At 41.1% G+C, this 15032-nt stretch overlaps 2 protein-coding genes across 5 annotated transcripts in view; one reads left to right on the top strand and one right to left on the bottom strand.

Moving 5' to 3' along the window:
• On the bottom strand, positions 1-12424 carry si:ch211-278j3.3 (E3 ubiquitin-protein ligase RNF19A). Of its 2 annotated transcripts, none has more exons than XM_026998036.2 (10): positions 12336-12424; positions 8526-8953; positions 7348-7799; positions 6377-6582; positions 6149-6296; positions 4248-4410; positions 3671-3785; positions 2379-2510; positions 1785-2049; positions 1-1621 (listed from the first exon to the last, which is right to left on the bottom strand). In XM_026998036.2, exons 2-10 carry the CDS (start codon positions 8799-8801, stop codon positions 1426-1428), a joined length of 1953 nt encoding a protein of 650 aa, XP_026853837.2. In that variant the 5' UTR covers positions 8802-8953; positions 12336-12424; the 3' UTR covers positions 1-1425. The 2 variants fall into 2 exon arrangements, with proteins under 2 accessions (XP_026853837.2, XP_035380588.1); XM_035524695.1 differs by having other exon boundaries at positions 1785-2028.
• An 801-nt stretch (positions 12425-13225) lies between these two features.
• The window catches only part of znf513a (zinc finger protein 513a), an 8265-nt gene continuing 6458 nt past the window's right edge, over positions 13226-15032 (top strand). Inside the window, exons 1-3 of one of the 3 annotated variants that reach the window (XM_035524741.1) lie at positions 13226-13404; positions 13853-13989; positions 14991-15032. The exon at positions 14991-15032 is cut by the window's right edge and continues 93 nt beyond it. In XM_035524741.1, coding sequence (XP_035380634.1) covers positions 13950-13989; positions 14991-15032 — 82 coding nt within the window. In that variant the 5' untranslated portion in view covers positions 13226-13404; positions 13853-13949. Of the gene's footprint in view, positions 13405-13852; positions 13990-14317; positions 14748-14990 lie in introns of those variants that run through there. The other 2 variants (XM_035524742.1, XM_035524740.1) reach the window with 2 other exon arrangements.

The following is a 15032-nucleotide window of genomic DNA, read 5'->3' as shown; positions in this document are numbered from 1 at the left end:
TTCATCTTTCACCCCAAATCTTTTTATTCACATAGCATCTCATTTGTCCAAGTTTACATTGCACATATGTTCAGGTAACTTTGGAAAAGCAGGTATTTTGACCCACAAAGTATAGTCACTGTAAGTCATGTTACATTCAGGGGCCTTCTTCATGTCTATCAGATTTTTCTCAGGAAAGTCCAAGCCTCAGCTGACATGCTGTAGGAGGCCTTCCTTTGGGGCAGAGAGATCTAGTTGTTTCCTGCAAACAGCATCACAATGGCTTTGTGTCTCTATATGCTGCCCATGTGATTTAAGGGGCCGTCTTTTTTACTAAGAGAGTTACGCTCATGCAGTTGAAAACAGATGCATATGGCAATATTAAGTCAGCCTATAAGACTGCTATTTCTGTTTCGGTCCTAGCCTTTCGGAGACTCTTGATTTCCCATGTACACAAGAATAGCTGGGCAAACATAATACCTATTCCTCTATTGTCGTCAGTACAAAAAACTAATGCACATGACGACTCTATACTTGTGAAACTTAAGCTCCCATCCAGATGTATGAACTAAGTTGAGTCAAGTTTACTGGTTCATCAGGTCTACAGGGAAAAGACATGGAGGCCCACTAGAAATTGCATAAAATAACACAAGTTCAAATAAATTTCTGTAAGCAGTTTCTGGTTTTACACACTTGGGACAGTGCAGTTAGAGACCATTAAAAAAGAAAGAAAGAAATAAACAACTAATTGATTTTGGCAAATATACTGACTGTATTTATTTTAGTGTGCCTATAAATCTACAGGTTTAGTTTACTGCTACATATAGGCAGCTTTGATTTTATTTAAGAAATTATTATAAGAATGACATTGAAATGGCACAGTGCCTGGTGTTATGTAAAATCTTGCATAATTCAGGTGAATGAACAATACTGGGGAAAGCCATAGATACCTTGTTGCACATTAGCCTATAGCACTATCATCTTCAGCCAATTCCACACTGTCACTGTCTCCATTTTTATGTCAAATTAGGCCACGGACCCTTACAGAAGAAATCAGGTCATTGCGTCATTAATTTACAGGGCTGCTACTAAATATAGGGGTATATTATAGCTATTAGAAGGGCTAAACAAATAAATTAAGTATAATACTATTCGGATAGACAGTCTCTCCATTGTAACACAGTAAAAAAGGCTAACACCCATAAGACTACTTGACAAACATGCTTTCGGTCATTTCCGTGAATTATAGTCATCACATTTTGGCAGTCAACCTGGGTGTCTTGGTGCCCTCTCTCATTATTTTGAACCCCTCCTCATTTGCTTTTTCTTTCTCTCCCTCTCTCAGTCCAGTGGTTTCCACATCGCTGACTCTGTTCAGATGCAGAGGCTCAAGGCGGTCGGTGGGAGGTGCAGTGGGCGGTGGAAGCAGTGGGGCCTGGGTGAGGCTCAGACGCTGTCTGTCTCAGTGAGTGGCTGGGGCTCTCCGCCAACCAGCTGCTGTGGGGCACAGGGAGGTTCGTGGGACTGGTGGAGGGAATCCGCTGACAGGCTCCTGCTGGAGAGGACACTGCTGAGGCTGGGCTGGCGGCCCCCCCGTGGCTGTGCCTCGATCTCCACTCGCACCTCAATGTTGGTCCCTTCCCTGCAGTCAAAACAGACAGCAATACCAGCACTCAGTTTTTAATAATAAGGCACTGGCACATTGGGGAAATGAGTCAGCACACTTTGGGGCTCTAGTAAGTTTTCTCCCGGGAATTGTACTTGTTATTGTCTTTAGAGGTGTCATCTGATGGAACAGTACACACCTCAAGACGAAAGCCTGACCAATGCTGAAAGCACACTCTTCAGCTGCATCGTCTGACTGGCCGTCCTGCTCAGCACTGTCTGTCTGTCTGTTATCGGGTGGTTCCAGGGAGTCCTCAGGCTGTGGCAGGGCAGCGCTGGTACTAGGCAGTGCTGCTACTTCCTCCACACTCACACTCACACTCACCTCCTGGACACTTCTGTCATTCTGAGTCAGCTTGGGCTGTCCAGTCCAGTGGTCACTGACTACATGAGAAAACAAAAGATCTTCAAGAGAAGTTGAAACTTCAATCAGATAAGAAGGTCAAGCACTGAACTAAATATTATGTGATTTAACTAAATATTATGTGACTCTTATACTACACTACTGATACAGCATGCACATAACCATAAACAAATACAGGATTGACAATCGACTAATATACTGATACTATATTTTATACTACACATTTTATTACAGTTGTATGATGGTGCCTTGCTGGATGAGATTTTATATTTTCCACATATGTCTCACACCAAATGAGGTACATCTAAAAACATCCAGCCCAAAACAGGCACTCTGGTCGCAGATGTCATTCTTGTGGTGTAGTACTTACAAGTGGCCAGATCTTCCAGCTGGATCTTGCGTGTTTCAGGGGGTTCAGTTTGAGGCCTGCACCAGCCATTCCGACACAGGGACATGGGAACCACACCGTAAACATAAGTCAACATCAGAGGCACTCCAACTGCTGCAAGTATAGAGAGGTACATCGGTAAGGGCCCAGAGAAATGAGCTCCAACCTCCACAGAAGACCTCATAGTTTGAAAAAGGAGAAGGAAATTGTAAAATTCTGGCAAGTTTTAAAAACTCAGTGACCTTATTCTCTCTGAAGTTGTCAAAGAAACACAGAGCAATAATTTTACTTAATGGAATTACCACACAAGGGAATAATTCAGGTAGTAAAGACTGGCAACATGGGTCACTAAAGCCAGTGGATAATGAGCCATCATTCTGCAGGGCTGTGAAACAGAGCAACATTGTTGAGGTGGCTCGGAAGCAGAGCTGTGCTCAGAGGACAGGGCCCTTCTGTGTCTCAGCTGAGGCCAGGTCAGTGCTTGAGAACAGACGCTGCTGTTCTCAGGCAATAACAGGGAGAGAGAGCGCGGGAATTAGAGGGAGGGCACAGCAGAATGTGAATGTGAATTCACACCATGCCATGGACATCGCTCTGACACTTTGGTGGCAGCCAGTCTCTGTAATCTCACCAACGAGAGGCCTCAATGCCAGCACTGGTGACACATGACTCATGAAAGGCAGATATTTAGTGAGTGAGTGCATACAAGGAAAAACCAAAACAAGGCTCATGGGCTTAATAAAAAGCAAAAATGCATGACTACTGCTTGTAGGAGACTGCACAAAGCTTATGTCTATCTGAGTGTATGGAAGCACACACTAAGACAAATCAGAATGGCAGTAGCAAAAAGAGTACACATGTTGGTTTGCACATACATGAGTGAGTGTGTGCCTGTGTGTATCATTGTATATGCATCTGATGTATTTCTCCCAGATGGACACTTCCAGCAGGAGAGTGTGTTTTGTCATGAGAGTGATTAGGTACTGTGGTTCTTTGCTTGGATGGGCACCATTATACAGAATACTTAGCCAGCACTCTCCACCTGCCATGAGCTAACTACATTAATTACCGCCCTCTGACCAAGGGCAATGTTCATTTTCAGCCAGAACATTTTAAGTCCCCAATTTAAGTCCCCCCCCTTATTATAGTGCATGAACCAATGTCATAGAAACAAAGAAGAATGCTCCCAACCTACTGTCAAAAACAAATAAAAGCATGCAGAAATTGCTGCAAAAAAAAAAAAAGAAGTCAAAATAGAGAGAGGAGCTTCTTACCCACAGTGATGGCTGCTATGACAGGAGAGACAAACACGGACGTCATGACCCCGCTGGCCACTGTCAAATAATGTTTACTTCCTGAGATATTATTTTTCTTACAGCGACCATGAACCTGGAGACCACAATAACAGATGCAAATAAAAGTAATGAGAAAACTAGGCTTCAATCTTGGACCTAAAAGCTACTCATTACTGCGCTCTGATTAGAGATTGAGTACACAAACCAAACAGAAATGCTGGATTACTTTATGGGCCTTTGCACTATACACCAACACAACATAGCTTCAGAAACAGCCCTTCTGTATTGAATTCTTCTGCGAATATGGAGATTGAATATTTCCTTGTCTCACATAACCATGCTACATGATGAAGGATATAAGAGCTCCCCCTTCATCATAAATGTATGTTTATTTTGTTTCTCTCGTAATATAACAAATATGCCAAACAGCTTGTATGACCTTGTCTTGATGTTATACAATAAGAGCTGTTTAGGGGCTTGGTGATCCATCTCAACACACAGGCCTGGGTCAATTGCAGTGTAGAGCAATACAGAAATTCAGCAGGCACCTCTTTACCTTGCGGCCCATGTAAATGGGGATGCCCACAATGATGACAGGTATGGCGATGCCCGCGATGAGTGAAATCACTACCGGAGCTCCCAGCAGCATTCCCACCTGCCACAGAACCTTTCGGGTCTGGGACCACGGTTTCTTTCCCCAGAAAGTGCAGCCTGATGGACTAGAGAGAACACAAAGGCAGCACAGTACCTAATAAGTGTTCGGTATAAGCTGAAATTGTTTGGGCACAATTTTACACAGCCAAATTTTCAATACGCAGTGTAAAAACAACACTAATCCAGAATTCGTCTGTTAAACTAATGTAATAGCTAGTGTGATATCCTGCTTTCCACTCACATAAAATTCACACAAAATGTTAGACAATTATAAGATCAGTATTCAATTCACCAACTGTCTAGGCTTAAGTTAGTTAGAATGAAAGATCTTTTTCTGTACTCTTTCCTTAAGGACTGGTTGACTGCAGAACAGCAATGGTGTAACTAGGTGGACATGAGTGTTTGTTTACAGCCATGGAACCAGTGCAAACTGGCTGGGAACAGGGAATACTGCACCACAACACACACACACACACACACACACACACACACACACACACACACAGTAACCTCATGTCTCTTGCATGCACTCCTGTAATTCCTGTCAATGTTTTATGATCTCATCCTCGATTATGTGAATCATGACCATAATTTTTGCTTCACTCTGCAGTTCAGGCACCCAAAGAACTGAGATCACTTTGAAACTGTGACAAAAGGTTACATTATGGCTGACATGTGTACAATACTTGATGTTCCAGTGAATGCTGAACAGAAGAGTAGAGTTCAGGAGGAAGAATGTTCCAGCAAATGAAACCTTTTGCTAAGAAGGGCCCATCTCACACAGTCACACGGGGAAAGGAGAGGACACATGCCAGGATGAGAGAGAACAGAGCCAGTAATTCACCATGATAACACACAAACACACACTGACACACACAGACACACACACTGTGATCATCTTTCACTGCCACGTCATTACAGAAAGTAAATGAAAAACACCACACTCAATGTGATAAAGAATCAGTGACATCCTCCAAAACACTGTTTTCCTTCTCTGTTATGAAAATAATTTTCCTTTTTTTTTACTGTGTAAGAACAATATAAAAAATATTTATTATGATCTAAAGAGCAGAGCATATAAAATACCAGTCCTACTACTTGGAATTTGCCACTTACACTTTTACTCTCTTCTAGGTCTAGGACAATGACAGTTGAGTGGTTAATTTAGTTGATTAGTAATCAGAAGGTTGCCAGCTAAAGCCCCACCACTGCCTAGATTCTGCTGCTGGGCCCCTGATCAAGGCCCTTATCCTTCAAATGCCTCAAATGTATTCAGTCATAATTGTAAGATGGTTTGGATAAAAAGTGTCAAATAATTGCTCTAAATGTTCCCATTCAACGTAGCTGAGATTAGCCTTCAGCAGCCATATATGCATGATATATGTTCAAGGTTCTATGTTGCAGTAATAAAACTAGTAGTAATACACAAACTATCATTTTTACAGTGTCGCAGACCGTGTAATGGTGACATATAAACATAATATCAGATGCTTAAGTATATGTCATGGAGTTACAAGGTATGTTATAAATTACATGAATCTGTGACTGTATTTAGTTATAGCAATAGCGGCATAAGAACTCAGGCTACACTTGTGACGCTAATGCTGTGTTTCCGACAATGAACTGTGTGATATATCTATTGCAGTAACTAGAGAAGTCTCTCTCTCTCTCTCTCTCTCTTACTCTCTCTGTGTGTGTGTGTGTGTGTGTGTGTGTGTGTGTGTGTGTGTGTGTGTGTGTGCGTGTGTGCGCGTGTGTGCGCACGTGCGTGTGTGTATGTGGGTCTGCCTGCATGGCACATACCTGAGGTAGTGCACGTCTGTGATCTCCTGCATACACAGCCAGCAGAACTGACAGGCACACACCGTACAGTTCATTCTGTTGCAGCTGCCATCATTGGTCTTCATGATGTAGGCTCCGCAGCGCGGACACGCTTTAATCTCCTCTGCATCTACAGCCCACACAGCCACTACAATCAGCGACCAGTCGACGCACAGGAGCACTAAGAGGGTACCGTGCTTCTGCCTTTACCTCCGCCAGACTCCTCGCTGAAGATGTAGAGGGCGGAGGCTTCATTCGCCCCCAGCGTGTGCCGGGCACGCTGCCTCCTGGCCTGGTCACACGTCTGGTCTGGGTGCCACAGCTGGCGGCAGTGGTAGCAGAAGTCAGTGCCACAGCCCTCCCGGCCACAGCTCAGCTTAGGACACTCGGCACAGCCAAACGCTATCACTGCATAACTGAGCAGATAGCAAAGCCTTCACACAGCAGTAGCTTGCATCGCCTTCATCTGCTGGCACTAGTACAGCTGCCAAACAACAATATTTGGCAATTATATATTTGATACGTAAATATAATATATGGGTTGGGAGAATGGGTTCACTGAAATGAACAAGACAATGAGTACTTGGACAATACATTACAAGGAAAAAGTTCTAAAAAAACAAAACAAAACAAAACATGAATGAACCTTTATTATTTATGCATTATAGATTAAATTGATCTGCAGTTGGTTCTAAGTGTAAAGTCAACTGTATTTCCTCAGGTACTAAGTCCACTACTGATCTATGGCACAAATCTTCAATGAAGGAGGTATGGAGCCTTGGTCTCTCAGAAGGAGAAAATGCAGGACACACCTAATCCCCTAGGCTGGTAGGGAACAGCTATCATCCCGCCAGTCAGCACCAGTTTCTCATTGCTAGGCACTTCCTCCAGCTGTGAGGAAACCCAACACTGGCCTCTATGGTTATGCATAATGCAACAGCAGTGGACACACAATTACACAGAGACTGTGTGGCACAGCATGTTGCCGTGGTTTGTCCTCTACTACATGTTACACAACAGAGACTTAAAAAGCAAATATTCTTTCTTTCTCAAAGGTTCTTTCATGTATTTTAATGTACAGTTTTAATGTTCTGCTGGACAGGGCAAGTAGGTGGTTCAACTGCATCTAATGAGGCCTTGTCAAGATGATTTTTAGTGATTATCTGCATTATCGTGTTAACCTGCAGTCTGGTGCTGGGCACCAGCGCGTATCAGGGTCGGTGGCCAGGAAGCGGCGCAACTGGTACTCCTCAAAGCGCTCTAGCAGGGCTCCATCGTCGAGGATGGCACGCACGTCCGGGGGCGCCAGCGTTTCGGGGCACTGCGGGCAAGCGATACCCACGCGGCTCTCGGAGATCTCGATGCGCAGATACTGCCGCAGGCAGTCGGTACATGCCCGGTGCGGGCACGAGGACAACTTTGGGAAGTGGTCGCGTGGCTGGCTCAGCAGGCACAGGGGGCACTCAACCAGGTGCTCGAGCAGTTGCTCCTGGCTGGAGGATGACAGGGTCAGGACGCCCGTGGAGCCACTGCTCCCGCACTCTGCTGCCTGTTCGCCCCCACCTCCCTCGCCCTCCACCAAGCCTCCTTCACTGCCATTTCCAGTGCCATCTCTCTCACTGAGATTGGGCTCCTAGATAGAAAAGGGCTTTTGTTGTAGGGCTGGACAATATATCGTTTGTGAGCTGTTATCGCAATATTGTGTGTACGATATAAATATATATACATTTTTTGGGGTGTTGTGAGCTTTCTAACAAGAAAAGTGTTCTTTGCGTGTTTTGGTAAGTCATGGTATTTACATGACTCAACATATGAAAATAATTTTACCCATTTTGCAATCACAGTGTGTAATATAACTAATATATACAGTTATTTGGTTCATATCATACAGGCTTAAAACATTATATTAAAATGACATACTTGAGTAATTAAGAGGCTGTTGCATACTTGCTATATGTGTCAAATCACAATAGAAACTGAGCCATGTAGAACAATTTTAACATGTATGTGCATGTGTGCATTCACATGGAGGAGGTAAAGTCTATGGCTAAACCACTCTGTTTCCTGGCAACAGCAAGAAGACACAATAATACTAATTAAATAAATGATCAGCATGTGGGGACAGCTGGCAGATGAGAATATCTCAGAACAAGGATATGGTATGTCATTACAGACTTTTGAAAATGATAAATTACAATAACCCACATTTACTTTATTACACTACTACATTTGGCAACTCTATATCTCACACCTTCAAAACTAAATGGTCAATGAAGTCAAAACTTAGCTTTAGAAGCCTTTAAATTCCCTGTTGGACAATCAATATCATATCACATCATAAATAGCGGCACTTTCTTACTTGCTCTCTGGTCTCCTGCTCTTTGGGGGTTAGTGTAATGGCCACCTCTCTTCGGCTTAGGGCTGCAGTGGGTTTCTCGGTCTTGGTGTCTGATTTGGGTTTGCGACTGAAGAAGCTCAGAAAGCTAAAAGGCTGAGACTGCTGCTTGGGCCTCTTCATGGTAGGAAATGGGACAGTCCAGCCAAACCAGCATGAGCAAATCGGTCCTTTCCGCGTGTGGACGTGTGGGTGTGTGGGCAGGACCTTACGGCTCACTAGTGGGTTGCAGAAAAGCATGCACTGGGGGAGAGCAAGATGGTCCTCCAAAGGAGTGATCCCTTCTGGTGATCATGGTCATTTTCTTCTCTAATAAATTGCGCAATATCTGCCAGTCTCAGTATTTAAGATGTAAAGTAAACATCAGCTTGATGCATGAGGAACATGTCACCCTGAAAACAAAAAAAAAAAGAACATGATGTGAAAAGACAGAAAACCAGTAATGAGTAAAATACTCCCACAGACATATATTTACTTATCTATCCTTACATCTGAGTTTATTAGTATGCTGTCTTTTTTGTTATGGATTAAATCTTTTTATATAAATATTGCAAATATTGAAACCAAGTGAGACCCATCAATGATGATGTCATTGTAAAAAACTGACATATTTCTGTGGCTACATTTCCACATTTCCACATTTTACTTCCTGTTCTCTTAACATTGCTACAATGTCATTTACCCAGGTTCAAACAGCCAATCAAAGTGCAAGTAATAATGAACACATTACTCAATATAGTCTTTGCTAACATTGACAGATTCACTGTAATTACATCCTCAACATAAACAAAATCATAACTACACAAGGCCATTGTCAGATAATGAGCCCTTGAAAGTCACTGCCTAATAGTTGTCTAATTTGCCTGAAAAGAGCAGAGATTTCCTGCCTTCCATACAAAAACCCCTCGCTCATTCTGAGCCTCTGAATATGTTTAATATTTTAGAAAAGCATCTGATCGTTCCGAATTATAAAGTGTTTGATCATTATTAAATCCACTACCTTTTCAGGAAATCTAAATCTCTTAACAGCCCACAATCAAAATCTCTTGACAGCCCACATACTGGCTTACTTTGGGTATAAACACTTATAAACAAAGAAAACCTCCAAATGATGAGTAACCTTTGGCCTGTATGAGATGGGAGCAGGCAGGACACAGACGAAGGGTGGTCAATGCTGAAGTCAGATCCGTGTAGAGAGTGCACTGGATGAGTCGGGGTTGCATTTAATGTGGGCAATGGGTTGTGAGGCCAATGACAGAATCATCCATGTTGAAAGCTCCACCACAGTTCAGAGGACTAACTACAGCCATGTTTACCAATGCTCACTGGAGTGGTTCATTATACAGAGAGAGAGCCTTTGCATTCCCAGGGCCAAAGCACACCAAAAATCTTTGCTGGGACAATGTTTCCAAAAATGGCTCTAGAAACTGAGAAAATGAGTCATGTTATCAGAATTTGTACACATCCCTTTCTATCTATAGATAGAAATCTATATATTTGTATATAGAAATATTGTATATTTGTGTATATTTGAAAAACTGAAAATTCAGCCAGAGCCTAGAGTAGTCAGTGTGAATTACTTTTCCTTAATAACAACACTAAGGAAAGACATGGAAGACGCTATGCTATGAGAGAAGGGATATGCTCCTGTTTTCCTCTCCTTTGTTAATTTCCTCCAAAGAGAAGGACTCCTGGTGAGTGCCTGAGCTAGAAATGGAGAGAGGAGCTACAGGCAGACATTGCATCATTTAACTCCCTAATGGAAAGTCAGAGAGGCAGCCTGGAGATCTGTGGACATCCCTGTGGGAGATGTTTATGTACATGGTGGCAGCTTCAATATTTTACATATTTGTAATCTAACATTATCAACAACATGGCACTGTTACATATGTTCAAATCAATAGGACACATCACTGGGTGCAATATAAAATTTAAAGATAAACAAAATTACATATTGTATAGCTGAGGGAAATTACTCACAAACTGCACTTTCAGTCAACTTTGAACCCTAATCAAAGTGGAAACTTTCATACATTTTCATTAGGACTTATAAGAGATATGCATTGTTCAGAACTCCTCTAAACAGAAACATATTGACACTATAGCCTTATAAAGATTCAAATAGATAACCTAATTTCTTTGGTGTACCATAACCTGACTTGAAACTCCAGATTTTCATTATATGTTTGAGGAAAACTACCACTGTAGCACAGTCACTGTCAAATTTATAAACATTTTTATCATAGTATGTTGCTATGTTGCAAAAAAAATCTTTTGTGAAGCAAGGGTTTTTAGGTTGCATTCAAAGACCCTCAAATATTTTCAGGAGTAGAGTAGGGATCAGAGAACAATAGACACCAGTCCTTTGGGACTTTCCCTCTAAGCAACAGCTATCCCATATAGCTGAATGCAACTGTTGCATGGATGAGGGAATAAAAAATGAATTTCACATACTTGCATTGCACATAGCTTCTAGGCAAAATTAAACATAGAGCATGTCAGAAAACTGGATGTTTGTTATATATTTAAGGTCAATACATTTTAAAAAATGATGACCTACCACCTATGTAGATTAACACACGTGACAAATGGATTTTTTATCCTTATGAGATAACTGTGAGATATTCCAGCTATGAACCTATGCATAGGATTATCAGTTCAAGGACTACCTTGCCTCACATTCTCCTTCAACCAAAAGATGATTTGTTAATTTAAAAAGGAATATATTCCCTAGGCCACATGCCACACAGTATCAGTACTCACAAAATTAACTGGGCAAATATTTTTATAAAATGAAAGGCCCCATAACAAACAAGGAGAGATTTCAAAAGCACAGACTGATAGACAAGCCACAGTGGACAGTAAAAATGATTTAAATCGGAAGCTCTCTCTCTCTCTCTCTCTCTCTCTCTCTTTCTCTCTCTTTCTCTCTCTCCCTCCCTCTGTGTGTATGTGTATGTGTTGGGGGTTTTATAGAGTTTGGGAGAAATCATCTAATCGAAAGGAATCCCTAATGTGCATTACCGTGCTTTCATCAGAATGATATCACTGCTCAAAGAGTAAACAAAAGCGTTAACTCTACAGGAAGTCAAAAATAATTTCATTGGTTTATTTCGAACCTTGTGGATGCATCTGAATCATACTTTGGGTAGTTTTTTTGGGTTTACTGTAATTTCACATCACTGCTTTTATTGCACCAGCGTTACAGGCTACACATTGCATCAGTCTACCTTACAGGGGGTGAGGACCACGTTGGTACCCTACCAAGTCAGCATCGCAACAATGCGCGGTTGGACAATATGCTAGCCAAGAGACACACCTCCCATTTTCCATTGCTTTCTGTGGCGCATCATTGTGGAGTTCCGACGCTTATTCCAGCAGTTCCTCTAATTATGCAGTGCCACTGACTGACCATTCACTTTCCTTTCGCCACGAATCCCAGAGTAGTACTTCCACACTAACAGCAGGGAAAGACTAGTGTACAATCGAGAACAGATATGATAGCCAGTAAAGATAACTACGTTACGTTCGGATATCAATATTCAGTTGAATATGAGTGCACCACAGGATTTTCAATAATTAATCAGAAGGTCTGTCCAGGCACTACAGCACTGCAGGGAGTGGCAAGATTATTAGCCTACGTACCGCAGCCCAGTCCTGTCAAATACGACCATTTCATGTAGCTAAATGCAATCTATTCACAATGTTAACGCAGCTATAAACGTAACCTAATAACTAAAAGATTAGGTAAAGATAATTAAATCAGTACCTTACCTTTTCTTTCGGCGTTATCTTAGTGCTGCTCAGAACCATCAGTTAGCCCCTCCCATTGAAAAGCCGAGAACGCACGAGCTCCCAGGATCCTCCCACTGCTGTAGAACGTACTCGCCCGTGCGGGCCGAGCGCGTGCGATTCCAAAGTCCGAGGAACGCAGCGTGACGTAGGCAAGGAGATCCCCGTTAACCTCGGACATCCCCTCCCCTCCGCGACCATCTGAGAGGGAGACCCACTGCAGACAGCCACACAACAGAGTAGCGTAGCGCATACTTTTATATATATATATATATATATATATATATATATATATATTTTATATATATCTATCTATCTATCTATCTATCTATCTATCTATCTATCTATCTATCTATCTATCTATCTATATATATATATATATATATATATATATATAGATAGATAGATTCTGTGTATAGGCTATATTATATATTTCAATTTGAGATTCATATTAATTTAAGCTTGTTTTTTGAACATTTTATGAAAAGAATGAAAGGTTTTTGAAAAGTAAATAAACAAGTAAGCTATTTTGGTTACTATAAGTCATTCATGCATAAATGTAAGTCTATTTACTGTTATGGAGAGCAGCAAAAATAACAATATAAAAATGTTTAACTTAAAACATTAAAATAAACCAAAAATATTTTATGGAGAATAAATAACAGTAGCAACAACAGAAACAACAACAATAACAACACTATAAATAACCAATAACCAAAAATATAAAAGTAGCATTTCGACTTTGTATCAAAGTGTTTTTGCAGCGTCGAAAAGCGAAATGTCGACAAATACATTATGACTACAATTCCCAATGAACATGAACTTTCCGCACATACGCAAGAACCGGAAAAGGATATGCGTAAAATAGCGGAAGAAAATGTATACAATGGCAATCTAGAAATCAATTAACTTATGAAAAAAGACCATTAATTGCCTTTCTTTGTGGTCGACGTGATATGAAATGGCGGACAGCTAACATTAGTGTTCTCTAAAACGACAGTACTTTATTCACATAAGAAGTGCTGTATGCTGACCAAGACAGAAACAGAAGGTATAATATTGATGAAACCCTCTTAGCCTGATACAGCTAGCTAGATGGCTAGCATATGTAGTTCGCCAACTACATGTTTAGTTATCCTAGCTAGCTAGCTAACTAGCATGGATAGGATAGCCAGCTAGCTAGCTCGACATAGCCTACTGCAACAGAAAGAAGCTTTTTAGCCAGCGTGGAGTGTGTTTTATAGCAGCTCTCTATATAAGACAGCTCTGTGCTGCTTGTGTGATTTAGCGTTAACATTTTTAAAGCACGAGCGAAATCTTTCAGTTGGCCTGTTACGATGGTAATTTTGCATTAAGGCTGTATTTTTTGAGAGGACAGCTATGTTATGACATTGATAGCTAGCGGTATGACAGGGAGTGATGCGACGTGAATACGGATATGTTATTCGTTAACGGCGCTTCTGAGAACCAGTGGTGTGGTGTGCACGGCTTCTCTGCAGCGCTTCATCGGTGTGTTGCAACGGTTCGTCTCGAAGAATGAGCTGAAATTAAAGGGCTCGGGGTGGAAGCGACAGATCGAGAAAGGCTGACTGGACAATGCCAAGAAGAAAACAACAGAATCCACAACCTGTGAAGTGTAAGCATTTTAATGTTGGCTTACATCTATACATATAATGTCATGTCCAGACATAGGTTTATATCCATGGCCAAATTCTAACTCAGTAAAGCTGTACGGCTAGTAAAGGCGTAATTGAAAAAGTGATTTTTGAGTTGCTTGATTAAAAGTTATTTTAGTGATCACCCCATGGATTCTACATTTCATGCCTCTTGCATAGATTCTAAATAGAATTACTCTTTTCCTTATAATCAACCATTACTATATATGGACATCACAAGTAGCTTACTTGGTTAGATAACTTTTATTTTGTTGTTTTGTCACATCCATTGGCACATTGCACATTTTACATTATTTGTACTATATCTATTTTTTAAAATCTATTCTTATCTATTGCACTATGTCTGTTTTTTTGTATTCCATTTGTGTCTTGTCATTTATGTACATTACTGCTGCAAGACAGAAATTTCCCTTGGGGATAAATAAAGTACTGTCTGTCTGTCTGTCAATCCACCCATCCATCTGTATAAAATGATGAATGTTCTATGATTTAAAAAAGATGTGAACATTGCAGAATTTTTTACGATGCAAAGCAAGAGTCTTGTATTAGCACATCAGGACAGAGTGCAGCTTCTCAGTAAATTGAATTTCCTTCAGGAGCATTTGGAATATTACATGTTTTTTGTTTTGTGGGTTTTTGTCACCTTATTAATGTTGACACCATGTCCAGTAGATGGCAGCAAAATGCAATGACCATAAAACGAAGGTTTGTGAAATGGGTAAGCAGAATTAAACCACACATATTTTTGAGCCTTTCATTCATAGTCTTTGAAGGTACACCTTTCGGCCTTAACAGCTGGGGATTGGGGATACAGTTTCTTACTAACAATGCTGGAATGGCCTGAATGAAAGTATACATGAGTAAACTCCAGATCCTTTCTCATGCCAGATCTAAGTATGGTTAATATGTTCATGTATAAACATATGTATGAACATCTAAACACACTTCTGTTGGTTTGCAGTGGATTCTGAAGATGGCCTAGGCATTAATACTTCAGCAAGCC

The sequence above is a fragment of the Electrophorus electricus genome, chromosome 3, assembly GCF_013358815.1.
Source record: "Electrophorus electricus isolate fEleEle1 chromosome 3, fEleEle1.pri, whole genome shotgun sequence".
NCBI lineage: Eukaryota > Metazoa > Chordata > Actinopteri > Gymnotiformes > Gymnotidae > Electrophorus > Electrophorus electricus.
The sequence above is the reverse complement of the archived record's forward strand: the minus strand, read 5'-3'. Positions and strand labels throughout refer to the sequence as shown.

Bases quoted from the DNA above. Each gene is read 5' to 3' on its own strand.
- si:ch211-278j3.3 (XM_026998036.2), bottom strand. From the start codon at position 8,801: ATGCTTTTCTGCAACCCACTAGTGAGCCGTAAGGTCCTGCCCACACAC. The intron at 7,800-8,525 runs GTAAGAAAGTGC...TTTTCTATCTAG, and splicing joins AGCAGGAGACCAGAGAGCAA to GAGCCCAATCTCAGTGAGAG. The intron at 6,583-7,347 runs GTTAACACGATA...CTATCTGCTCAG, and splicing joins TGCCCAGCACCAGACTGCAG to TTATGCAGTGATAGCGTTTG.